This window comes from Amblyraja radiata, chromosome 21 (genome assembly GCF_010909765.2).
Source record: "Amblyraja radiata isolate CabotCenter1 chromosome 21, sAmbRad1.1.pri, whole genome shotgun sequence".
NCBI classification, from domain to species: Eukaryota; Metazoa; Chordata; class Chondrichthyes; order Rajiformes; family Rajidae; genus Amblyraja; species Amblyraja radiata.
Window position 1 is genome coordinate 29705850 of NC_045976.1, and position 27573 is coordinate 29733422.

Here is a 27573-nt window from a genome sequence, read left to right on the forward strand (position 1 = left end):
GGTGTTTTTTTATTTGTTGAACTTTTAAAAAAAAAGTTATCTATTGAGTACTGTGTTTACAAACCTATTGTTCTGCTGCAAGTAAGAATTTAATTATTCAGTTTCAGTACAAATGACAATGAAGCACTCCTGACTCTTCACTCTCTTCCAGATGCAACCAATCCACATCTCCACTGATACTTTCGTAACAAAAAGGAAAATCTCACAAACCTGAGCTGTGCATGTGAGCAGAAGTGAAGCCACTGAGAGTGTTGCGCCCACCCGTGTCTGCATAGTGTGGCATGGAATTGATCACTGCCTGGAGATACTTCTCTTGCTCTAAACTGGTGGAGTCTGTCTGCGAAGGTCCTGAAATAGAAAAATGTTTCTTAAAAGCACCTTCAAGAAATTTGAACAGCTATAGTTACATAGACTCAAATTAGGGTGAGAACAGATAACATAATCTGATTAAAAAAATTGCCAATAAAACCTGGTCAATAAAAAACACTTAATGAATGGGGAAACACCTGCACAAATTCCATTCCATTGTCTATTTCACTCTAAATATTTAGCACTCACTGCCTGTAGGCTGTTACATGTGTGTACTCGACATTGGAATACCTGTTCCTTTAACTGTAACTAATTACAATCTATAATAGTCTCAAACCACTTCCTCAATAGTTCAGTGCAGACACACCCATAATTTCAATGAGTCATTATTGTGCATGCCCGGGTCATATGTCACTCGTTATAAACATTCTCGGCAGCTGGGGGGGGGGGCGGCTGGTTCTGGTTCATAGCAAAGGGATTTGAGTATAGGAGCAGGGAGGTTCTACTGCAGTTGTACAGGGTCTTGGTGAGACCACACCTGGAGTATTGCGTACAGTTTTGGTCTCCAAATCTGAGGAAGGACATTATTGCCATAGAGGGAGTGCAGAGAAGGTTCACCAGACTGATTCCTGGGATGTCAGGACTGTCTTATGAAGAAAGACTGGATAGACTTGGTTTATACTCTCTAGAATTTAGGAGATTGAGAGGGGATCTTATAGAAACTTACAAAATTCTTAAGGGGTTGGACAGGCTAGATGCAGGAAGATTGCTCCCGATGTTGGGGAAGTCCAGGACAAGGGGTCACAGCTTAAGGATAAGGGGGAAATCCTTTAAAACCGAGATGAGAAGAACTTTTTTCACACAGAGAGTGGTGAATCTCTGGAACTCCCTGCCACAGAGGGTAGTCGAGGCCAGTTCATTGGCTATATTTAAGAGGGAGTTAGATGTGGCCCTTGTGGCTAAGGGGATCAGAGGGTATGGAGAGAAGGCAGGTACGGGATACTGAGTTGGATGATCAGCCATGATCATATTGAATGGCGGTGCAGGCTCGAAGGGCCGAATGGCCTACTCCTGCACCTAATTTCTATGTTTCTATGTTTCTATGCATTGTGTGCAGGCCTAATTTTCGTCCGTGGCCGGGCCCGGGTCTCCGGCGCTGTTGAGTTGCTGCTGGGCCGTCCCCGTCCCCTTCTGGGTGTGGCGTTCCTGTCAGGGGGTGTCCGGGGTGGCCCCGGACTTGCAGCCAGCGAGAGGGGGAGGCGCTGGCTTCAGCTCGGCTCTGCCTGTCCAGCTGGGTTGGCCGGCAACCCTGGACTGGTGGGGGGCTGGCCTGGAGTGGTGGCGGCCACGGACTTGCAGCCGGTGCGGGGGGGGGGGGGGCTGGCTCTGGCTACCGGGGGCCCCATTCCCCGATGGGCCGGGGACCGTCGGCTATGCCTCTCGCTTTGTCAAGTGGCTGTCGGTTAGCCCCCTTGGAGCTGGCGGGGGCCGAGCGCCGGTCATCGGCGGGGATGTAAACGGGGGGCTGCGGTGGCTCGGCGGGTCAGGCAACATCTCTGGAGAAGTGTTTCGACCTGAAACGTCACCCATTCCTTTTCTATGGGGATGCTGCCTGTCCCACTGAGTTGCTGCAGTGCTTTGTGTGCGTCTCCATTGATGGCTGGTGCTCGGCTTTCGCCGGTGCCGGCGGGGTTGGCCAGCAGCCACTGGGTGGGGTGGGGTATGGCTGTTGGTCCCCGACCCGTCGGGGAGCAGGTTCCTTGGATGTTGGAGCGTGGTTGGGCTGGAGTTGGTGCTTCTTCTCCGTGTTGGCTGTGGGCCGCCGCTCCTCCAGGCTGCTGTCCCGATGGTCCGGGGCTGTCGGTTGGACCGGCGGGACAGGCGGAGGTGAGCTGGGGTTGGCGCTTCTTCTCCGCGCTGGCTGTGGGCCTGGGGGCCGCTGCTCCAGGCCGGTGTCTCCGGCCGCCCCTCGGACGGGGATGGAACACACCAGGGGGGAGGGGGCGGTCCAGTGGAGGTTCGGCAGCACTTGCTGCGCCGGGTTTGATCCTGGCTGCTGATGAGGTGCGGGTCTGTGTGCGTGCAGCTGCCACAAATGTATCTCCGCCGGACCAGTCTGCCCCCCACCCCCGTCTCCCACTCACATCTGCCCCCTCTATCTCGCTGTTACACCCTGCTCTCCCGCTATCTGGCACCCACTTTCCTCATTTTTACACATAAATCACGAAAAACGATAAGAATTTATACAGGTTATACAGTCAGCGCTTCGCTCGCTTTTTCTTTATAGCGAGTGTCCTTTGACAAATCCCACGATTCCTTGCGTTTTTCGGAATACCAAACTCGCTTATACTTCTTATGGTTAAGTTCCTATGGCACACACATCCCAACTGTAGCAATTGCATAATGCTTGCAACATTCCAGGTTCCACTAACTGTAATTCTGAAAAAAGTATCCCACATGGAGTAGCGGCACAGCCCTCCCTCAGTATGACACTGTGGTTAGTACCTGCAGTTGGTGCATTCTGAGATTTGAAGAAGCCAACAACACTCTTTCCATGCAGTCCAGCTGATCGCAGAAGCACTGACTTAGAGCGTGAATTCTTCCAACACACAACAGGGAAGCGGTTCTGTCTATAACACCGTGAAATGCGTTGCATCGTGCTATCTTGTATCGTCTGTGGGATAATCAGGAGGCTGGGATAACTGAAAGGGGAAAATAGTGGGTTAACCAAATTTCATGCTGTCAAGTTCTCAGTACAGTTAAGCTTTTATACAAAGCAATATCATTAATGATACAGTGCCCACCATAATGTTTGGGACAAAGACCCATCATTTATTTATTTGCCACTGCACTCCACAATTTGAGATTTGTAATAGAAAAAAATCACATGTGGTTAAAGTGCACATTGTCAGAATTTAATAAAGGCTATTTTTATACATTTTGGTTTCACCATGTAGAAATTACAGCAGTGTTTATACATACTCCCCCCATTTCAGGGCACCATAATGTTTGGGACACAGCAATGTCATGTAAGTGAAAGTAGTCATGTTTAGTATTTTGCTGCATATCCTTTGCATGCAATGACTGCTTGAAGTCTGCGATTCATGGACATCACCAGTTGCTGGGTGTCTTCTTTGGTGATGCTCCGCCAGGAATGTATTGCAGCCATCTTTATCTTGTGCTTGTTTTGGGGCTAGTCCCCTTCAGTTTTCACTTCAGCATATAAAAGGCATGCTCAATTGGGTTCAGATCGGATGATTGACTTGGCCACTCAAGAATTGACCATTTTTTAGCTTTGAAAAACTCCTTTGTTGCTTTAGCAGTATGTTTGGGATCATTGTCTTACTGTAGAATGAACCGCCGGCCAGAGTTTTGAGGCATTTGTTTGAACTTGAGCAGATAGGATGTGTCTATACACTTCAGAATTCATTATGCTACTACCATCAGCAGTTGTATCATCATTGAAGATAAGTGAGCCAGTACCTTCAGCAGCCATACATACCCAGGCCATAACACCTCCACCACCGTGTTTCACAGATGAGGTGGTATGCTTTGGGTCTTGGGCAGTTCCTTCTCTCCTACATACTTTGCTCTTGCCCTCACTCTGATATAAGTTAATCTTCGTCTCATCTGTCCACAAGACCCTTTTCCAGAAATGTGGTTGCTCTTTTAGGTACTTCTTGGCAAACTGTAACCCTGCTATCCTATTTTTGCGGCTAACCAGTGGTTTGCATCTTGCAGTGTAGCCGCTGCAGTTCTTTTCATGAAGTCTTCTGTGGACAGTGTTCATTAACAAATCCACACCTGACTCCTGAAGAGTGTTTCTGATCTGTCGGACAGGTGTTTGGGGATTTTGCTTTATCATGGAGAGAATTATTTTGTCATCAGCTGTGGAGGTCTTCCTTGGTGCACCGGTCCCTTTGCGAATAGTAAGCTCAACAGTGCTCTTTTTCTTCTTAATGATATTCCAAACTTGATTTTGGTAAGCCTAAGGTTTGGCTGATGTCTCTAACAGTTTTATTCGTGTTTCTCAGTCTCATAATGGTTTCTTTGACTTTCATTGGCACAACTTTGGTCCTCGTGTTGATAAACAGCAATAAAAGCTTCCAAAGGTGATGGAAAGACTGGAGGAAAGACTAGGTACTGAGAGCTCTTTTATACCTGCATTAAGGAGGCATTTAAACACACCGAGCAATTACAAACGCCTGTGAAGCCATGTGTCACAAACATTATGGTGCCTTGAAATGGGGGACTATGCATAAACACAGCTGTAATTTCTACATGGTGGAACCAAAATGTGTGAAAATGGCTTTTAATAAAATCTGACAATGTGCACTTTAACCATATGTGATTTTTTCTATTACAAATCTCAAATTGTGGAGTACAGAAGCAAATAAATAAATGATGGGTCTTTGTGTATGGAGGGCATTGTACATCGGATCTCTCTATGCGACAGCAGTCACAGATGCACTTTATCATTCGCCATATTTGGTGCTGGAACAAATTATGTTTTCCCTTCCTTTCAGACATCAAGTAAATTTCAGCAGGTCTTGAATTTTAATATCCTTCTAAATTATTCCATCCAGCAGGTTATTTCCTTCATAGTTTATCACCACAGCAACCTCGATCTCATCCCATCGGAGAAATTCCGTTTGGTCAACTTCTGAATTTGTTTCATAAAATAACATGACTTGAGTGTTTCTGTGCCTAATTGGGATGATTGGCAAACTCACCTCCTGCAGACACCATACATGCGATTTACTGTTGTTATACGGAATGGTTCATTCTTTGACCGCGTCAAACTATTACTGAGCGTGCCCAAGCCGAGGCGCTGATAGTCACGGCAACAAGCTCGCTCTATCATGTGACTCATGGTTGACTTATCTGATGATCTAATTGTGCTGGAAAGCGTCAATGCACTTTGCTCCATCTCATCTGAAACTACAAAAAAAAAACAGTCATAAATTGGTGAGAATGGTAGCTGCATACAGATATATATCAAGAGTGCTCCTTAAACAGCATGAACTTTTCTGGGTACTTGAAAAGAGGGGCACTGAGTCAATATTTCACTGCATTTCACCTGCCGCTGTGCAGAACTATTACTCCTCTGACAAGGCAATGCCAATACAGAATGAGACATCTGAATTTGCTGTACTCCAATAATATGACGTCCCTTCAGTAACATGCCCCTCTTCCTGCAGCTCCTTCAGCAAAACACAAAAGTCGGAGCACATCCTACAATGTCAAGACGCTGTTCTTCCACTTTAAATCATGAGCAAGACTCTACATCCATCCACTTTTCTCACTCATTTCGCTATACCTCAAAAATTTTGTTTGATATTAGCTAATTCTGAAGCTTCTTCTTACCCGTCTTAAAAGGCTAACCCCTTCTCCCAATACCATGTTCTCCAGTTCTTTTGCCAAAACAAAGAGCCTATGTTGTTTTTCTCTCTTGTTTTTCTAAGCTCTAGAACAGTTCTACTGGATCTGTCCTCATATTTCTGGCATGATGACTATTCGTCTAGAAAATTTACACCTCATAGGTATATCCTCCTTTAGATGTGAACACAAAAACTGCACAAGACACTTGAGACAGTCACACTAAAGCTCTGTAAAATTGTAAGAAGACTTCCTCACTCCAAACCACGAGCAGCAATTATTACAACAATTATTTGCTTTCCCCAGGTCCATCCTCTCACCAACTGTTTGCCTTACCCCTATGTTGATTTTCTGTTTCATGAACTAGGTCCAACAAATGCCATTTCTCACATTTATCAAGTTAAAATCTTCAATTTATATCCTCCGTTCTCTTTTTTTCATTTACTTAACACGTTTCTAATGCTTTATGCACATTCAAATGACTCCTGATAAATCACTTTTCGACCCAGCTCTAAATTGGTGACAAACTATAGAGCTCTCCCTTCTTCTGCCCAAGTGATTATTCCAGATCAGAAATAGCTGCAATTAGAAATTGCAACCCCAAGTACTAGCCTACCAACCTAAAAATATCCTTTTATTTCTACCAGCCCAACATAAGGTACAACTCCAATCCTGTGATACATACGTACTTACATTTTGAGTTGTGATGTACAGTGTGCCATTTAACATTCCAGTCTCATCTTCCCTTCTTGTTACTTCCTCAAAAGCTCCCATATTTGTCAAACATAACCAACTTCCATAAAACCATGTTGTATCTAAGTGCCCCGATACTAGAACCTGAGTAATATATTTTCATTAATGAAGATCAGTTTCCTGGGTTTTGCTAACATAACCGACTTCCAAGGACTTCTGCTGTCCATTCAGACTTGCTGGTGCTGCTCCCTCATATAATGGGGATTGACCACCAGACCTGCATCATCCCTCACAGTGGGCAAGGACTGGCCACATAATACATACCATTCAGATTCCCAGAGAGACAAATCACTATCCATTCGTGCAAATAAAGCACGTACCAGAAATTTGGTCTAAATTGTCACCATGCGCAGGAATGCCCCGTTGGTCCAGTGTTGGAGGTGTGAACTTTTTCCTGGTGACGTACTGCCTCCCAATTGTTTTCTTTGCATTCTTCATGATATTCTTGGACATGGTTCTGTACAGATTGAATCACAGCTCATTTTAATTTCAAAGGAAATAATTTCTGTCATCTATTTACTATGAAATCATCAGTGTACAAAACAGCCAGTGTTGATCTTGCAGATGTATTACACTGAACCATAGGGGTCAAGGCTTTAACCTAACCTGGCTTATCTTTATGCAGCCTTATGGGGGGAAAACAAATCAGATTCATCAACAAACCGAGGAGTACAAGAGCCAGAGAGCTAAACAGTATGGAAACAGACTTTATATCCCCTAAACTTTTTATCCATTTTTCTGTCCAAATTTATAGAGTGATGTATAGTTCGGAGGGATATGGACCAAGCGCAGGTAGGTGGGACTAGTGTAACTGGGACATGTTGGCCAGGGTGGGCAAATGGCCCGTTTCCACACTATCACTCTATGACTATGATTAAGGATTATGGACAATATGGATTGAGGTCAAAATGGAATCATAAACTGATGCTATTCTCTGGGTCAGAGTTGTAATAAAGTATAACTGAACTAAGACCCCGTAGCACAACACAAGTGCATGCTTTCCCACACACCTCTCCAACTCACCTCAGTGATGGATTCTTCTCCTTCTGCTTTGGCTCCATTACCTGCTTAACCGACTGACCAACAGTGAAGGCAAAGCTGCTGTGCACGTACTGCGGATATCTCAGTTTGTGGATGTGTTTCCGAAATAGTTCCACCATCTCAGATCCCACCTCTTCATCAAAAGCTATTTTCATCAACTGTTGGAAGTGGTAAATAACTGCATTATAAGTTATTTTTTCTAGCATGGGGCACTCTCTGCTAAAGTTCTTACATACAAAATCCATAATCCAATTTGATTTCTAGTAATGGGAAGGAGACAGCTGAATTACTCCCCGTCTATATACAAAATATCTTGTATTTTTTTCAATTCCAATTGCACCTCACTGTAGCATGTAGGGACAAATCACCAGGCAATTTGCTCACTCAGCCCGACCAACCCTCCCCAAAATTCTATTGATACTATTGACACAAGCAAATCCTGATTTTTTTTAAATTATATATTTGCAGGGGTACATTAAAATATTAAAATTCAACATAGCAGCAGATAAGACAAAATTGTATTAAAAGGAACTAATTGGCAAAAGAGAGAATATATTGGTAAATGATGGTAGATTATTTGAACTATACAGAGTTCAGAAAAAGGACAGTCATCAAATCAGTAAAAGACAAATGAAGGATTTATCCACAATGTAACAAATGCACCCAACCACGAGGGGCAAACATGCATTAATATCTAATTAACCAATACAACTGTGGGTTCAGTAATATCATTCCTAATGACCCAATGCCATTCCTTGTCTACACAAGCTTGTGATACTAACTGCCCATGTTAAACTCCAGATGGTCCAATTCATGATGAATAAAAAAACATTTCTACTCATGCACCCCTCTCAGGCTATCCAGAAGGAGTTTGTACAAAATTAAGTATTCTAGAAGTATAATCACTGTTGTAATATACATCATAACACAATCATTTTACACACACCTTTGTAGTAAGAAACAAGTCGTTTGTTAGTCTTTTTGATCAAAATATTCAATAAAATTGGAAAAATAATAAATAATGAACCATCTTCCTCAAAATTATTCCCATGGGATCTTTCACCGTCACGAGAAAGCAGTCATAGATGACCATCTTCTCTGAACTGCCTGCATCTCCAGCAATCTGGCATTCCATAAACGCTGCACTGGAGCATCAACTTAAGAGTTTTCATTCAAGACCTCAGAGAGCATGCAAGAGGTGAATATGCTAACAACTGAGCCACAAAGGCCAGTTCTGTAAGGATGTTTAAGAAAGAACTGCAGATGCTGGAAAATTCGAAGGTAGACAAAAATGCTGGAGAAACTCAGCGGGTGAGGCAGCATCTATGGAGCGAAAGAATAGGCGACGTTTCGGGTCGAGACCCTTCTTCAGACTGATGTGGGGGGGGGGGGATGAGGAAAAAGAAAGGAAGAGGTGAAGACAGTAGGTTGTGGGAGAGCTGAGAAGGGATGGGGAAGGAGGTAGAAACCAAGGACCACCTGAAATTGGAGGTCAATGTTTCAATGTTCATACCGCTGTAGTGTAAACTACCCAAGGGAAATATGAGGAGTTGCTCCTCCAATTTGCAGTGGGACTCACTCTGGCCATGGAGGAGGCCCAGGACAGAAAAGTTGGATTCAGAATGATAGGGGGAGTTGAAGTGCTGAGCCACCGGGAGATCAGGTTGGTTAATGCGAGCTGAGCGAAGGTGTTGGGCAAAGCGATCGGCAAGCCTGCACTTGGTCTCACCGATGCAGAGCAGTTGACACCTAGAACAGCGGATGCAATAGATGAGGTTGGTGGAGGTGCAGGTGAACTTTCCCTCACCTGGAAAGACGGCTTGGGTAAAGCGACAAGTGTAACATTTCCTGCGGTTGCCTGGGGAGCGGGTAGTTTAGGTGGGAAGGGGCATATTGACCATGGAGTTACGGAGGGAGAGGAAAGCCGAAAGGGGAGGTGATAGGAAGATGTGGCCAGTGGTGAGATCCAGTTGGAGGTGGCGAAAATGTAGGAGGATTATCTGTTGTATGTGACGACTGGTATGGTGGAAGGTGAGGACAAGGGGGACTCTGTCCTTGTTATGAGTGGTGGGATGGGGAGTGAGAGCAGAGCTACGAGATGTAGAGGAGACCTTGGTGAGAGCCTCATCTATAGTCGAAGAGGGGAACCCCCGTTCCCTAAAGAATGAGGACATCTTCGATGCCCTGGTTTGGAACACCTCATCCGGGTGCAGATGTGGCATAGACGGAGGAATTGGGAGTAGGGGAGAGAGTCCTTACAGGAAGCAGGGTGGGAAGAAGTGTAGTCCAGATAGCCATGGGAGTCAGTGGGTTTGTAGTAGATGTCGGTCAGTAGTCTGTTACCTGCGATGGAGATGGCGAGGTCTAGAAACGGTAGGGAGATGTCGGAAATGGTCCAGGTGAATTTGAGTGCCGGATGGAAGGCAGTGGTGAAATGGATGAAGTCAGTGAGTTCTGCATGGGTGCAGGAGTTAGAACCAATGAAGTCGTCAATGTAGCGGAGGTAGAGTTCAGGGATAAGGCCACGATACACCTCGAAGTACCCTACAAAGAGGCAGGCATAGCTGGGGCCCATGCGCGTGCCCATAGTTCTGTAAGTTTCGGAAATGAGAGATCAATGCATATTGCCCAACGCTCTCTGTAAATCATACCTGAAAAGTGGAGGAACGCAATTGGAGCCTATCCTGAGGTTCTTGCTCTGCACGTAAATGCGGACTAATCTTCTTGTCTTTCGTGAACGAGGCAACAGGGAACGAGCGAATCACAGTCTGCTCCCCCGCTAAAAATACCAGAAAAAACTATTATCAAAAATTGATGCATTTCCAACTTTAATTGATAAATATAGAAGTTCCAGGAATTAACCCAGGGGAAACGCGATCCCCTTATGTTCTGAATTTCATTAATTGAATTGTAACGCAAAATATTTGAAATCCATTACTTCACATGTAAGGTGACATAATTAATTTCCTGATTAGTTCCTACTCTGCAACATTCACACTGATCGTGAGTGTCGGCCATGTCTCCAACGTTAGTCTTACCCAGGGTTTCTGTGGGAACCCCTTTGAAGATGATGCGGTAGGTGGTTAGGAAAATGGCACCCTCTGCTGGAAGGATGCTTGGACCTCCCACTGAACCTCCCATTGATTCTTCCCGTCCATCAGGCTCCATAAATACTCGCAGTCCTTCCATTACCAGATCCTCACCAATTAGTAGACTGGGGCGCAGAAGTTTAGGCTAAAAACAAACAAGATGGAGGGAGACAAAATGAATCATTAATAATGAAAAAAAAATCAATTTCAATCTCCATTCTCATTTCCACCCTGTTACTCAACTCGAATAATTCAAGCGTTAATTTTTTCAGAGATTTAACTGCAAGTTGATTTTGGCTTTAACTTTACTGACTGAAAATTACGCAAGCAGAAACAAAATTTGTAACAGGGAACATTAATGAGTCAGACATAATTGTCGATATGCATTATTTTCCCCATGTTAATTGGAGGATGCAGGTTTGATCACTAGTTCAGCATGGGGGCTCTCAGAAAGGGTTGCTTCACAGTAGAAGTCTTTGGCTCTAAATCTCAAACAGATCTTTGTCTGTTCCTTACATTGCTGTGCTCCTGTAAAAGTTTGCAGAGGATTAACTTTGCCGTGCTTTTTAAAACTCAAGCCTCACTGAGCAGCAGACTGTTACTGGTCCTTTCTCATTCCAAGAATGTTATAAAACAAGTTGTCAACATTTACTCCAGCTAATGAAAATAGACCATTTACAGCCCTAATTTTCAAACCAACATGCATACTATTATAAAATCATACTCATAATCGTAATTGATTGGCCAAGTATGTTTTGCAACATACGAGGAATTAGGTTTGCCATACAGTCATACCAAAAAAAGCAACAAGACACACAACTACATAAACATTTGACATAAACATCCACCACAGCGGCTCCTCCAAATTCCCCACAGTGATGGAAGGCAATAAAGTCTTATCTTCTTTCCTCCTTTTCTCCCGCGGTTGGGAGAGTCAAACCATTCGCAACGGAGCGATTGAAGCTCCCGCAGCCGGTGATCGATGCTCCCGGGTAGGGGCGATCGAAGGTCCCGTGATCGGGGTGGTTGAAGCTCCTGTGGCTAGTTGCTCCCGAAGCCGGTCGCTAACCAGGGACCATGAGCTCCACGATGTTAAAATCCGCAGGCTCCCGCGTTCGGTTGGAGCTCCCGAGGTCGATCCCTGACAGGGACCGCCAGCTCCACGAAGGTAAGTCCATAGGCTCCTGCGGTTGGAGCTGCCACGGTCGATCCCTAGCAAGAGGCCGCCAGCTCCACGATGTTAGGCCGCAGTGCGGATGGAGATACGACACGGAAAAGGTCGGATCTCTGTCAAGGAAAGAGATTTAAAAAGTTTCCCCCACCCCCACCGCTTCCCACATAATACAAAATTAAAGATAAACTAAAACATACATTTTACAACAAACTAAAAACACAAAGAAGGAAAAAGACGAGACAGACCGCTGGAGAGGCAGCCATTGTTCGACGCCACCTCAAAGAGATTGTTCTCAATTCCTTTTCGGATTAGTATTGAAACTATAGCTAAACAATTCACAACTTCTTTATTTTATTGTGGCAGGAGCACAAGACCCAGCTCAGCATAGATTAGTGATTTTAAACCCCTTACAATTACAATTCACAATACAAGTTTATGCAAGTCTAAGATTATTGTTTTAATTTTACTCAACCTAGCTTCCAGCAAAAGGAGTCATTTGAAGAAATGTAATCAATTTCTGCTTAATTCTGCTCTACATGACACAACTGAAATCCCCGGTTCCAAATTGTGCGAGAAAATAGAACTGGAAATGGCTGGTAGAGCCGAATGGAGACCAGGCAGCTTACCATAAACTTACAAAATACTCACCTTCTGAATGGGAGGCAGGCGCTTGCTTTCTCGATGAACAGCATCCAATGTTTCAATATGCATCTGTACAATGTCTGCAGAATGAAAAACATAATTTGGAACATAAAATCAAAAATAAAGATCAATTACCTTGTACGTCAGATGATGGAATGAGATGGGCGGATAGAATATCATTTCATGAGTTGAATGCGTCTGGGAGGGGACATGGATACCCTACTTAGAACAGTCAGAATAAAAATAATTGCATGTAAGGATAAGACTGAAACATATGTCTCGTATTTGCGACAAAACTAGAGCCCATGGCAATATTTAAGAATAGGACGGCATATTGGCTACAGCGGTAGAGCTGGTGCCTTACAGCACCAGAGACCCTGGTTCGATCCCGACTATGGAGTTTGTACGTTCTCCCTGTGACCGTGTGGGTTTTTCCGGTTGCCTCCCACGCTCCATGGATGTACAGGTTTGTAGGTTAATTGGCTTCGGTAAAGATTATAAATTGCCCCTAGTGTGTAGGATAATTCTAATGTGTGGCGGTCGCTGGTCGGGGTGGATTTGGTAGGTCGAAGGGCCCGTTTCCATGTTGTATCTCTGAACTAAACTAAATAGCCTTCACTGATTCTTCCATGAATACCCCTTTACTCTGAGCCACCAATCTCAACCATTGGTACAGGTTAAATACAGAGTTAAGTCCGCTCTACACGGTGGCTTCCGGACAAACATAGCATGGTTTTATTCAAGTTCAAGTTCAAGTGAGTTTATTGTCATGTGTCCCTGTATAGGACAATGAAATTCTTGCTTTGCTTAAGCACACAGAAAATAGTAGGCATTTACTACAAAACAGATAAATGTGTCCATATACCATGATATAAATATATACACACATGAATAAATAAACTGATAGTGCAAATAACAGAAAGTGGTTGGTAATAGTCAGAGTTTTGTCCGAGCCAGGTTTAATAGCCTGATGGCTGAGGGGAAGTAACTATTCCTGAACCTGGTTGTTGCAGTCTTCAGGCTCCTGTACCTTCTACCTGAAGGTAGCAGGGAGATGAGTGTGTGGCCAGGATGGTGTGGGTCTTTGATGATACTGCCAGCCTTTTTGAGGCAGCGACTGCGATAAATCCCCTCGATGGAAGGAAGGTCAGTGCCGATGATGGACTGGGCAGTGTTTACTACTTTTTGTAGTCTTTTCCTTTCCAGGGCGCTCAAGTTGCCGAACCAAGCCATGATGCAACCGGTCAGCATGCTCTCGACTGTGCACCTGTAGAAGTTAGAGAGAGTCTTCCTTGACAATCCGACTCTCCGTAATCTTCTCAGGAAGTAGAGGCGCTGATGTGCTTTTTTGATGATTGCATTAGTGTTCTCGGACCAGGAAAGATCTTCAGAGATGTGCACGCCCAGGAATTTGAAGCTCTTGACCCTTTCAACCATCGACCCGTTGATATAAATGGGGCTGTGGGTCCCCCTCCTACTCCTTCCAAAGTCCACAATCAGTTCCTTGGTTTTGCTGGTGTTGAGGGCCAGGTTATTGCGCTGGCACCACATGGACAGTTGCTCGATCTCTCTTCTGTACTCTGACTCATCCCCATCAGTGATACGCCCCACAATAGTGGTGTCGTCAGCGAACTTGATGATGGAGTTCGCACTGTGGTTCGCTACGCAGTCATGGGTATAGAGTGAGTACAGCAGGGGGCTGAGCACGCAGCCTTGAGGTGCTCCCGTGCTGATTGTTATTGAGGCTGACACATTTCCACCAATACGAACAGACTGTGGTCTGTGGACGAGGAAGTCAAGGATCCAATTGCAGAGGGATGCGCAGAGACCCAGTTCTGCGAGTTTGGTAACCAGTTTGGAGGGGATGATTGTGTTAAATGCCGAGCTGTAATCAATGAATAGCAGCCTGACATATGAGTTTTTGTTGTCCAAGTGGTCCAGTGCGGAGTGGAGGGCCAGCGAGATCGCATCCACCGTTGATCTGTTGTGGCGGTACGCGAACTGCAGTGGGTCCAGGTTTTTGTCGATGTAGGAGTTGATTTGCTCCATGATCAACCTCTCAAAGCACTTCATCACCACCGACGTTAGTGCCACTGGTCGATAGTCATTGAGGCATGTCACCTTACTCTTCTTGGGCACCGGTATAATTGATGCCCTTTTAAAGCAGGTGGGGACCTCAGACCTCAGAAGTGAGAGGTTCAAAATGTCCGTAAAAACTCCCGCCAGTTGGTCCGCACAGGTTTTTAGAACACGACCGGGTATACCATCAGGACCAGGTGCTTTTCGGGGGTTCACCCCTCTGAAGGATTTCCTGACATCGGCCTCTGTGACTGAGACTGAAATGCCATCGCATCGAATGGGGGATCGGGAAGGCACATCAGTATTCTCCCTGTCAAAGCGTGCGTAAAACGCATTGAGCTCGTCAGGGAGTGATGTTACACCAGCATTCGAGCTGCCTCCTGGTTTTGCCTTGTAGGAGGTGATTGCATTCAGACCCTGCCACAGCTGCCGAACATCTGTCTCGTCCTCCAGTTTGGAGCAGAAGTCCCTTTTGGCCTTTTTGATGGCCTTACCAAGGTCGTATCTTGTCTTCGTGTAGGCCACTGTATCGTCGGAGGTGAATGCCCTGTGTCTGGACTTCAGGAGAGTGCGGATCTCAAAGTTCATCCAAGGTTTCTGATTGGGAAACACTCGGAAGGTTTTTGTAGGGATGCAGTCCTCCACACATTTCTTTATGAAGTCTGTAACGACTGTGGCATATTCGTTCAAGTCCGTTGCCGAGTCCTTGAACATTGCCCAGTCTACAGACTCCAAACAGTCCTGGAGTTGTTCTTCTGCCCCCCCCCGACCAGCTCTGTGCTGTCCTCATTTCTGGGGGTGCGCTCTTTAATTGCTGCTTGTAGGCAGGAAGAAGCAGCACCGGACTGAAATCCTCTTATCTTCCATTAGTTAGTTCTGAACAAGGACAGTCTGATTGCTATCAAGAGACACAATGCATCTCTGGAGAAAAAGGATGGGTGACATTTCCGATTACTGGACAGGACAACTTATTTTTAGGCTACGTGCAAGGTTTCAGTATCTGTTATCTGAGCACTACTCACAGGTTACACTCCATACAGGAAACTACAGCTTACCTGGTAAATTGGCATGAAGTGCTTTCAGGTGATCACTACTGACACCACTCTCCGTGCACACTTTATCCACAAATCTGTTGATGAATCGAACGACTGAATTTGCCACATCAGAAGTCTCCGCGTCCTCAAATCCACTTTCAGTATCATAACTCTCAGCTACACTGCCGGCAATACTGTAGATAAAGAAATAATCAGTACAGAACACCAAATGTCACTGCACGAATACAATCCAAAATTACAGAGAGAAAACAGGATTGTCTGACAGAGTACTACTTAAATTTGAATCAGTGCCCTTTATGGAGTTTAGTATCTTTCAATTCTCCCAATACAACAAAAGAATTCACTGTCTGAATTCGCTACTTACTCAAACAAAGGTTCACTGTGTCAGTCTGACTACTAGCTCAGGTTGCTGTTTCACAATCAATGAGTTCCCATTTGAATAACAAACGAGCAATAATAAAAAGTGAGGTAGTCCTGACCTGTTTGTTACAAAACTGTTGCTGACACTCTCCATGTCTCCAATGGCTGTGGAACGAAGAAGGCGATTCTTGCTGGTGTCAAGTGGCAGGAGCAGGTAGGTGAGGCGATTACCATAGTGAATGGCCTGACTATATACTGTGCTCTCCTCTTTATCAATCAGTTCTTGTTGCTTCTCTTTGCTGTAGGTTGGCCACAGACGCAATTGCTCTGCTGCCACCCCGAGTGCTGATTTCTGCTCCCGCTCACCATTGACAGAACCCTTCAAAACAACAAAATAGCAGAATGTTCACTAGTAGCCATCTGAGCATCTTTCATCACGAGTACCTCATAGTTATAACAGATTTTATTTTTGTGTTTATATCATTCTTCTTGTGCCAGGGTTTCAATGTCTTTGAGTAATTATTAGCATAGAGTGGGTTTCACTGTCTGTAATTAAATGTTTTCACAAATCAGGGTTCATGACATCCCTGTATATATCAGCTCAGACAGATGTTTCACCATCATGCAGTCTGGGGTTTCACTGTCAGTTGCTTAACAATACAATAGCATGGGGTTTCATTGTCACCTGTGAGTGACTTCTCTCCATCAGATTGCTGAACTTGAATAATGTGAACAATATTTGGCTACGAACTATTCAAGCTGAAATTTTATGAAAATGGTCAGGGGACAGAATCAAGTCTGCCAAAATCTCAGTTACAATGCTTTTAGAATGTAACACAGTCACAGTAAAAACTAAATAAGGAACCAGGAACTAATGAGCTGTGCCCAATGTGATCCCATCACTGATCAGGTCGTTACTTACTGTTTCTGTGAGATGATCACATTCCATTTCCAGATACAATGCTCGGATGTGGTTCTGTACATCATTGTAAAACATGGCTTCCCAGAACTGAAGGTTAGTCCATACCAAATGTTCCTGTACACAGCTGTAGGCAAATTGTGTGACGCCAGAACCCAGTTTCTGCAATCATTGAAGTATGTGATTAAAACACTGTGCAATTAGAGAGATAGTGTTTGGATCTATGGAATTATTTTCAACACCACCGATCAACGCCACATCTTGTGTTTAAATATTGCTTTTTTTGTGTATATAAATTGCCTTTATTGTAGCAAAATGCATACCGATTATACACATACATTGACATTGGTGGTCAGAACACAATAACTTCAAATTATTATGGTCAGATCAGAGTTGGTGCCCCCCCCCACCCCAGATCTGATTTTAGCTAATACAGTTCTTCTCTTCCTTCAAATCTGCACACAGCACGTTTCAATCCTGCCCTGCAGAACCTTCATGCTCTCACTCCTCCCCTCAGCTAGTGTTTGTCTTTAACTGTCTTCCTCCCCATGCATAATTTTCTCTTTGCCACTCTCTGTATGATGCTCATGTATGCATTTTGCACTCTTGCCATGGCTTGTTCTACTGCCCTCTGGACATACATCACCGCTGAGTTTCTCCAGCATTTTTTGGTCTACCTTCGATTTTTCCAGCATCTGCAGTTCTTTCTTAAACATTTCATTCAGTGTGCAGTGACTGGATATGCGAGCAGGTTTCTTTGCACTTTCCTAGATTGTTTTTCTGGTCACGACAATGTTGCAAACGTTTCAGGTAAACTTACTCTGCAGAAAGCTGTAACCAATGGGAGGAGAGTAGCTGCAACTAGATGTTCATCCAATGGTGTGCAATCCTGCAAGAATAAAAAAAACCTTAATTTCATATCACTGTACCATTGCAGCCCTAATTCCATGCAAATTCTCCTGTGCAAAGCCTGCGACTTCAAGAAAGCTTTGCAGCTGAAAACAAACTGCCTGGAAGGGTGGTAGAAGTAGAAAATCAAAGCTTTCATAGCAAAAAGGTTAATTAGCCACATGAAAATGGAAAAACAGTTGTGATGATGATGATGATGATCGAGGATTACTCGGTTTTGCAAAATGTGGAAATTTAACTCCTGGGTGAGGCAATAATAATAATAATAATACATTTTATTTAATGGGCGCCTTTCAGGCATCTCAAGGACACCTTACATAGTAATCGGAATAACATATAATCGGAATATAACAAGTAATAAAGACATCACAGAGACACAAATTAAAAACAGAATTCAATCCAAAAACAGAAAATCAAAAACACAGTGTGAAGATGGTGAACAGCATGTCCTTTATAGGCTCTTAAGAACGACGAGCAGCAACGGTATAGGCAAGTAGTAAGTCTTCCTAAAAAATCAATAATAACTGCATTTTAAACTGATGCATCTATAAGCCCAATGCATTTTCAAGGTATTACAGTATGATCTTGCATCATGTACTACACAGAAGACGTGTTGAAGTCCTAGATGTGCAGTTCATATTGAATGCAGGAGCAGACCTGCAGGGGGACCTGGTGGCCTACTCTTGCTCTTCTGGATATTTTTGCAGAGCTAGTTTCTGCAAAAGCACAAATGGAAACAAGAATGGGCCATTCAGAGCCTCATGTCTGATTTGCCATTTAGTTCGATCACAGCTGATTCTTTAACTCCGTGCCACTCTCCTGTCCCAACATATCATTAGCTCTGTTCACATTACAAATCATTTCTTTAAATTAATTCAACGGACGTTGACTTTGCAGGCTGAGCGAGCATTTCATTTCCAATCCCTAGCTGCCCATAAGGTGACGGTGAGCTGCCTACTTAATCTACTGCTGTCCTTGAGGTAGACTGAGAATGCTGTTAGAGAGGGAATTCCAGGATTCACAGGATTGTACACAGTGACCAAATATACTCAGTCTTGAAAACACTCAAGGGTATACAGCTATCTTTTATACCGAATTCCAACGATTCTCAAAACATGATTTTTTTTCTCATCTCAGTCCTAAACAGCGGACTGTTTATTTTCGAGGCCGTGCCTCCTGGGTCAACACACTCCAGCCAGAAGAAACATCGTTTCATTTATCTGTCGAGCCCCATGGGGCTCGGATTTTGTACGGTGGACTAAATTATCTTCTTTTGTGCTGTACCAAACCATCCAAGGCAAAGGGTGAAACCTTTGTAGCGCTACTTTACTGAGAAAATAAAAAAATGAATGTACCAAATTCACCAGCAGTGGAAGGAAGAGACCCAGGGACACGAACTGAAAAAGATAATCAATTGTATGCAGTTGTTCGAGAAGAAAACTGGTCAAAGTACCTGTAGTGCACAGTTCATCATCCGGACAACATAGTCAAACTGTTGATGATCGAGGACCGCTCGATTTTGCAGAACGTGTAAATTCAACTCTTGGGTGAGGCATTGTCGAGCAGCACGTCCCTTGAGGGCTCTCAACATGGCAGGCAGCAACTGTTCAGAGACAAGTAACAAGTCTTTGGATAAAATCAATAATAACTGCATTTTAAAACGACACCAACTATAAAGCCCAATGTGTTTCCAAGATATTGTAGAATGATTTTTCCACACTTACTGGTACCCCAATGTAGATAGGGTTCCATCTATGCTATTGCATTAACCTTATCTGACACAAATCATACAAAATATATTGTATTGCACCAGTGTTCCAGTTTTCCCACTAGTCTCATCAGTTGCTCCACAGACTGTTTAAGTGAGATCACTATTTGGCAAAATGTGTTGGAATACGGGTGCAAAGTCCAGTAACAACTAAGAATCATTTGTTATCACAAGGCAAGGTGTAACTAGTTAACAGAAAATATCTCTACCTTTTTGGCTTCCAACAATTTATTTTCAAATATGTATGTAATACAATTCCTGACAACCTCTAACCGTCGGGCACTGTTGGCGAGGATGATACCATTTCGATCAATTAGAGCAGCTTTAAAAAAAAAGAGAAATTCTTCAACATGTTTTCTGTGAAGTGAATGTTTACCAGCATTCTCTCCACCCTTCACTCGACCCGTCTCCACTTTCTTGTCTGCAGTAATGCATATCGATTATATATGTAAGGCGCATGGAATTAACAGACAACACCAAATTAAGGTGCTGGAAAAATAAACCAAAGAGGCAACTTTTTCATGAAATGGCTGTGATCTTAAATTCATTATTAAAACAACAGGCATAATCATGGCTTTCAAACGCAAGAACCGAAAGGAAAATTGCAGGCTGCAGGTAAAGAAAAGAATTGGATAGCTTATACAAAAGTTAGTACCAGTTGGACACGCCAGTATGAGTACCTATCATGCTATGAAGATTCTATGATTCTTAAAGTTCATATGTTCCTTTATACCCAAATAATCTATATACACGCAAACCCCAAACACCAGAACTGCAGAGAACTCAATGGAGCCAAGCTCCCTGGCACACTCACTTGGATGTCCCATGGGCACTATGCACTTCATCTCGACTTTAACAGCAGGTGGAACATTCTTTAGTTTGGCTGAGGCCTGGTCGATAAACCACTGCACCATGCCTTCGTCCAGTTGAGGGAAGGTGCTTCGTTGCAACCGCAAGTGGGATCCCTCAGTTGGTTTCTGTATTTTGTGCATTGCGACTGCTGGATAAGGGTTCTCCTGTTAGATGGGCAGAGGTGAGATGATGAGCTAGAGCATTTCTGACAGTGCTCACACTTGTTACTGACTGCATTCCCTGCATTTTCTTAAAAGGCTCAAGCAATCTCAAATGAAAGACTGATGAAGAATCTGTGAAAGCTGCTCATTCTGCAACTCCTCGTCCACTGAGGTTTCAGAGGATAAATATTCCAAAACTGAAATCCTAAATTAAGTTTTCTTTTCGACAACCCAATAAATACTGATATTAACCTCAATTTTAAACTAGTAAGTCCCCATCGAAGTTGTAATAAGATCACAACCAAATACAAACTTTCAATTCTTGTCAGATGTTATCTAAAGTGTCTCCTACGAGTAAAGTTATCACATTAAGTAGTAACCGTTTTCCGACTGAAGACGTACATTCCGGTGAAGCTTTTCCGATATTTCCTTTATGTGTTTCAGAACCTTCTGTGGGTTTCCCTCTTCTGATCGAATTCTCTCTATGTCATTTGCTACCAACTGTAAACAAAATCATAGAAGCAGGTCACTCCTTAAATTCAGAACCAAAACATCAAATGAAAGCACAGCATTGAGTTATGGAGTCTGCGTTGGACCATGGGACATCTGCCAACATGAAGCAGCTGCCCTGCCCAGTGAACCTCTTGCACTCAGGTGGGTGGGGGTTAAGGCAGGATCACTTTTATAATCTAGTTGGGAATGGGTGTGAAAGTATTAGGTGTTTCTTACCACATTTTATAGCACTCAGTTAAAAGGTAGTGGAGGTTGAGACAAAGGTGAAGTTCATTCATGAATCTGTTCTTAATACGAGGTGTGATTATGATCAGAAAGTGAAACACTAATATCAGGGCTTCTGATAACCTGCTCCACTACTGACAATTAATAACCTAAGAATCATGATCTATAACTTAAGACAGTAAAAGCAGTTACTTTCCAAGTGCAAAAATTGCAAACCCAGCATTACAGCCCATCGTTCAAAAATCACTCAAGCTGATAAATTAATTGGCAATTACCTCATCAAACAAATCACATGCTCGATACGGGGAGCCTCTTTCTGATACAAATCCTGCAAAAGCCATTCCATCAAGGACTTTAATGAGAAAGTCATCATCCAGCAATATTCGTTGTGCCAAAAAAGCTACCTGTATCAGCACAGAACAACAGTCATAGTCTCATTCAATGTTCCAGAAACATCTGTGACATCTTACCTTGAAGCGACTGTAATTGTTTTGCAATGAACTGCACATCATCCCAAAATAATAATAAACTTACAAGTAATATCTCCAGCCTGCACGGGCATAACTGTGAAAAAAACCTCACCAGTATAATTGCATGATTATTCCTAACCACAGTCACAATTATGTGGCTCACCGCCATCCCCCGGCTCCCAGCCCCAGGAACTCACTACTGAACCCTCAGCATCGGACACCAGGAAACATAGAAAATAAGTGCAGGAGGAGGCAATTTGGCCCTTCAAGCCTGCACCACCATTCATTGTGATCATGGCTGATCATTGCCATCTCACTGCCATCCCTCCAGCTCCCAGCCCCAGGAACTCACAACTGAACCTTTGGCTCCTGACACCAGGAACTCACCACTGAGAAGTCTGCCCCGACACCAGGGACTCACCACTTAACCCTCTGTAGGTAGACAAAAGTGCTGGAGAAATTCAGCGGGTGCAGCAGCATCTATGGAGCGAAGGAAATAGGCAACTTTTCGGGCCGAAACCCTTCTTCAGACTAATATGGGGTGGGGGGGGGGGGGGGGAGAAGAAAGGAGAAAGGAAGAGAAGGAGCCCGAGGGCTGCTCCCTTTTTCTCCCCGCCCACCCCACCCCACATCAGTCTGAAGAAGGGTTCCTTTGCTCCATAGATGCTGCTGCACCTGCTGAGTTTCTCCAGCACTATTGTTTACCTTCGATTTTCCAGCATCTGCAGTTCCTTCTTAAACACTAAACCCTCTGTACCTGCTCCCCGGCTCTTGGCACCAGGGACTCAACTTCGCCCCTAACTCCCAGCACCAGGGACTCAGCACTGGCCCTAGCCCCCAGCACCAGGGGCTAAAGGCTATCTGCACATCATGCACCATGTAATCATTACTTAATGCTCCTGCCAAGAACTGTAAAAAAATGCAAGCTGTGCAATCCTTGTGCATCATATTAAATGTGATCACTGTCGTTCATTCACATTTGTGTGATATGAATTCTGTAAACTTTCTGTATTGTCCGATCACTCTTTGCTACATGCACCCTGCATACCTTGTGAAAACGAATGACTGGCTCAGGATGAACACGAATGATTTGCAGACTCCAACGGTATCCTTGAAACAGTTGTGCAAACAAATGCAGGAAGACAGCTCGGATTTCTTTATCCTAGCAGAGGATATAGAGCAAGTTAGGTGACATGAAACTAGCTTTAGGGAATGAATTACATGCACCCAGGGGAAACTAGCAGTCATGAAGGGAAGGTGCTAACTGCAGAAAACAAAACCCACCGTAGGTCACGATCAACCGAGGTACAGTTGAGAGAGACCAGCATTATCTGTGCCGTCTTATCTCCCATACTATATTTCAAAATGTTACGTTCAATGTAATTAATGTAGAGTATTTTATAAACAGAATCTGCAGATGCCACATTGGAAGAAAAGCTAACTTGGCCCTATTGTTTTACAAACTAGAAAAGAACCTTGCAAACTCTATTTTCGTCTTTTTGCACTACATGACACTTAATTTTCCTTCCAAAAAAAGATTCACTTTTGATTTTTGTGTCTCCCTTCTTACTCTAATTATACAGAAGGAGATTGCAGGAGTTGCTGATTCACTTTAAATCAATCTGATAAATCAGTAAAATAGTAAAGAGTACAAGCTTTAAAATGTAAAATTAAAGAACAAAGTGTCACGATAAGGCTTCAAATAGGGAGATTTAAATAACAAAATCTGCAGAATTCAGAAGGCTGTTGATGGCTGTGAACAGAGTATATTTAGATAAGGGGTCAAGCAGTGTGTAACCATAGAGAATGACTATTCATTCATGTTAAGGTTTAATCCCTACATGTAGAATCAGGGTGAGAGGCAATTCCCAAATATAGAGAAGCAATGAATTGATTCACAATCACAATAATACTTTATTAGCCAAGTATGTTTTGCAACATACAAGGAATTTCATTTGCTAAGTCAGTCATACAAATAAAAAGCAACGGAACACACAAAATACATTCTAACATAATCATCCACCACAGTGACTCCTCCACATTCCTCACTGTGATGGAAGACGGAACAAAAATCAAATCTCTTCCCTTCTAAGAAGGGAAAGGATACTCATTGGATAACTTAATAATCACTTTGTCTGTAAACTTGTAAATTAAGGAAATGAAGAGTATAGGAAATCCTTCAAGTAAGGATTAATCCTCAATTGCGGAGTTAGTATTTTAATTACGGCAAGGGTCAATTAGTGCGTAACTATACAGAATCACTCGTTATTCAGGGCAAGGATTAAGCCCTAAATGTAGAATCACTCTTTATTCAGGGTGGCAGTTAATTATCAAATGTACAGAGGCAATTAATTGGGAAAGGTTACACAATCTTGATAGTCATTTTTACTGAGGAAGAGTTAATCATCAACTGCTTATTCAGGGCAAGAATTACTCTGTGTAAATGTACCAATCACTTATTCAGATGAAGGGTACTCACTAAATGATACCAAATTGGATTGCCCACTGGGTTACTGCATGCTGTTGCATAATAATGATTTTCCAGTAACCGGCTAATAATACCTTAAAAATATATATATTCTTATATATTAATTTTCAATTGTTATCCTCTTTTATTATCATACCTGGAATTTCATTGAAGACGCTGACATAGAGGAAGGTGGGAAGGCATAATCAGCATACTCTAACTCTGGGTCCAAAACCTACGAGAAAGCATGGAGAATACACATTTGAAACAACAGCTAAATGTAGAATCATTAAAAATCTGGCACTCAATTTTTACCCAAGTTTCCAGCATCTGCAATTTCTTATATCTCCATTTTATCATTAAAAATCCAATGCCCTTCCACTCAATTTCTTTATTATGCGAGTTGCTGCTGCTGCAAAAGAACCATGTCATGAGATACCAAGTTAGAGTTAACCCCAGCATGGTAAAAGCTAGTAGAATTTCCCATATTTATTTACAAGTAAAATTTACTTAAACTTCTGAAAATGTGAATGCTCAACATATCCGAGGTTCAGAAATAAGCCACATAATTGGCACACTGTCGTGTGCTCTTGTATGGAACTTAGATGAGGCTGTATGAGGGCTCATCAATAATGAATTAAATACAAACATTCCACAATTTACAAAATACAAGTTCCAGCAGAAAATATATTTAATAAAAAAAAATTTAAATTGAGAACACTTGCAATTAGTTTCAATGTCAAAATTCTCATTGCATTTAAGAGCTCCAAAGTAACAGGAAAAAAAATGCTAAATGCTTAGATACATCAAGTATCTGAAATAAGGAAATACGGATACTAACGTGCACTATGCACCTTTTGAAGGAACTCACAAAGTAAAACAGACAAGATGCTGAGGGTCTTTGATGGGGAGGTGAGTGAACACATCTTGGTGAAGAGGAATCAGTGAATCAAAATAAGGAATTGCCCACTTAAGATGCAGGCAAGGCTAAATAAATTCTCACAGAGGGTGGTGAACATTAGAACTCTCTCTCTCTCTCTCTCTCTCTCTCTCTAAGGCAAGTGGAGGCAGAATCTTGATAAGTGAAAGAATGAAAGCTAAAGTAAATGAGAATGCAGAGTTGAGAGATTACCTATGATCTTATTGAATAGCCAAGGAAGGTCCAGAGAGCTATTGGTATGATCCTGGTCCTGATTCAAACCTTTGTATGCAAGCGGTAGTGGTGGGTTTACAGATCAACTTTGTAGCAAAGTTGTCATTGATGTTTGGGTGATGTTGATGCGGGTGAATCAAACCTTGGTGAAATTTGCAAAGTTGATCATGAGGATTCTTGCTGTGATTGTTCCCAGACGACTGTTGAACAGGACACTGACAGGAACATGGACCACTGCCATCTTCATCATTGATTAATTCCTTATGGCAAAGCTATATCTAATGCTGCACACGTATTGGGATCTTCATCTTTGAAGATGGCAATTTTGCTGATGTGGAAGAGTGCCTCCAAAAGCTATTTTTGCAGTGAGCCATTTTGATAGTCGTGGTAATATTTATTTAGCTGATTATTTCTCCTGCACATTCTGGTGCTGAAGCTCTAACAAATCTTTGGTTACAAACTCTCCGTCACCTTCCAGTAACTCTACCACACCATTCTGATTGATTTAATCAAATCCAATGTTATTTGCCAATTTAATAATGACCTCCAATAAATTTTCAGGTTCATAAACCCGTGGAAAGTTGTGTAAACAATCTGGTCACAACTTCCTCCATACAATATTTATTGTGGCATGGATTATATTATTCCAAGAGGGATAGATGTTCTTTATAGCTATCTTACTTATATACCGCTTCCAGATTTTCTGTTTCATGGGTTTGTTATTGCCATTCAATTCCAAAATAACATGCTTACTGTGTACAGCAAGCAGTAAGCCTTGTACAAAATGGAAGCTCCCTGGACAATGAATTATAACAGTGAAAAGGCTTTTGAGGGCAAAAATACTACCCGAATATTGTTAGCCAAGATCCCAATCTTAACCACGTGTGAAGGGGAATTACTGACAATAAGCAAGGCTCCATTGCTCATGTTCCTTCTCCCCAATAATGTTGAGTGAAGTGAGAAACAACGTGATAAAAACTTGTAAGAACAGCATTCTCGAACTAGGATTTTTGTTGGCTCGCTCCACACTGTTAGCTCACTGGAAAATTGCACTTTGAGTGTTGCTTTTTTGCTCTTGTATTCTGCCAGTGGCAAAGCTTACGGTCACCGTTGGCACTGCCTCCAAGGCGGTTTTTGCTCTCCTTAAGTCTGGAGTATTTTCTCATCCCTCGAGATGAGCATATATGAGCACATTCTCCTCAAAAAGGGCTTCCTCTTTTCTGCATTACACACTTGTCTAAGGAAGTGGGCATCTTCCTGAATGAGCAGTTTAATTCCCTGGGAAAATGACTTGCTGCCACAACGTCTGCACGCTGCCAACACCCTCTCCTCCCCCCCAAAAAAAACACACCACACTTTAAGATCCATTGCCTTTTTCATGTTTTCCAATTCGTGCCATAACTGCCTCATTTTTTCTTTGTCCATTATCAAATTCAGGAGCACAGGGCCAATGATACTGATATTCTAATCGCACACTTAAACCTTCTCAATTCTCTTCATAATAACAACTCTACCCTTCATACCATGTAAACCCTGGGGTAATACTTTGGGCACCCATTCTTATTTTGTCTGCTTTTGTTTGGAATATTAAATCTTGCACCGTCAACAGTGTAAAGGATTGTTCGCTGAATTCTTACATTCTTAGTTCTATTAATATCATCTGACAGTACAAATTTCTTAGAGGTACAATCCTCAGAACTACTGAGGCATTTTGATGCCAACTTCAAAGAAACACAGAATAAATTCTGATAAATCGTGATAACAAACAGATCACTGCATCATCAAGGTAAAAATGATGAGAGAAAATGCCACATAAAATGTATTATGAATGAAAAGAATTGCTGTATTTAATTACAGCTAGAAAGCTTTGTTAAAGAAACAAACCTTAGTCAATTTAAGTGATTTATATGTTTGTAAATTTATAAATATCTTTATGGGACAGTAGAACTCTGGAAGATAAGGCATTTTTTATCAATGTGGATCAATAGTCAAGACTGGTTAATAGAGATGAATATACACCTTAACCCAAAGGATTATTCTGTGAATTGCAGTGGGAAAAGAAGGTAAAGCAATGAATTATAATGAGATCTTGGACTACACTCTCACAGCAATGTACAATTTTACTTTTCAGTCACCAAGTGTGTGTGAGAGATTCCAAGTAATTCTACTCCAGTTAGGTTCACTACAACGTGTTGTATCCACAGATAAACCATGCAACATCTGAATTACATAGAACATCACTTCTATTAGGATAT

The 27573-nt window shown here is 42.7% G+C and overlaps 1 protein-coding gene across 4 annotated transcripts in view; it reads right to left on the bottom strand.

Moving 5' to 3' along the window:
* Nucleotides 1–27573, bottom strand: part of sbf1 (SET binding factor 1) — a 138444-nt gene that overhangs the window by 25692 nt on the left and 85179 nt on the right. For all 4 annotated transcript variants that reach the window (XM_033039923.1, XM_033039926.1, XM_033039924.1 and 1 more), the window contains exons 10-28: nt 24323–24400; nt 22747–22860; nt 21504–21632; nt 20893–20991; nt 20292–20493; nt 19687–19799; nt 19163–19312; nt 17621–17689; nt 16804–16962; nt 16001–16260; nt 15522–15694; nt 12394–12467; nt 10521–10716; nt 10134–10261; nt 7465–7640; nt 6762–6898; nt 5043–5250; nt 2815–3011; nt 211–348 (exon numbers count right to left, since the gene is read on the bottom strand). In XM_033039923.1, coding sequence (XP_032895814.1) covers nt 211–348; nt 2815–3011; nt 5043–5250; nt 6762–6898; nt 7465–7640; nt 10134–10261; nt 10521–10716; nt 12394–12467; nt 15522–15694; nt 16001–16260; nt 16804–16962; nt 17621–17689; nt 19163–19312; nt 19687–19799; nt 20292–20493; nt 20893–20991; nt 21504–21632; nt 22747–22860; nt 24323–24400 — 2800 coding nt within the window. The remainder of the gene's footprint in view (nt 1–210; nt 349–2814; nt 3012–5042; nt 5251–6761; nt 6899–7464; nt 7641–10133; nt 10262–10520; nt 10717–12393; nt 12468–15521; nt 15695–16000; nt 16261–16803; nt 16963–17620; nt 17690–19162; nt 19313–19686; nt 19800–20291; nt 20494–20892; nt 20992–21503; nt 21633–22746; nt 22861–24322; nt 24401–27573) is intronic.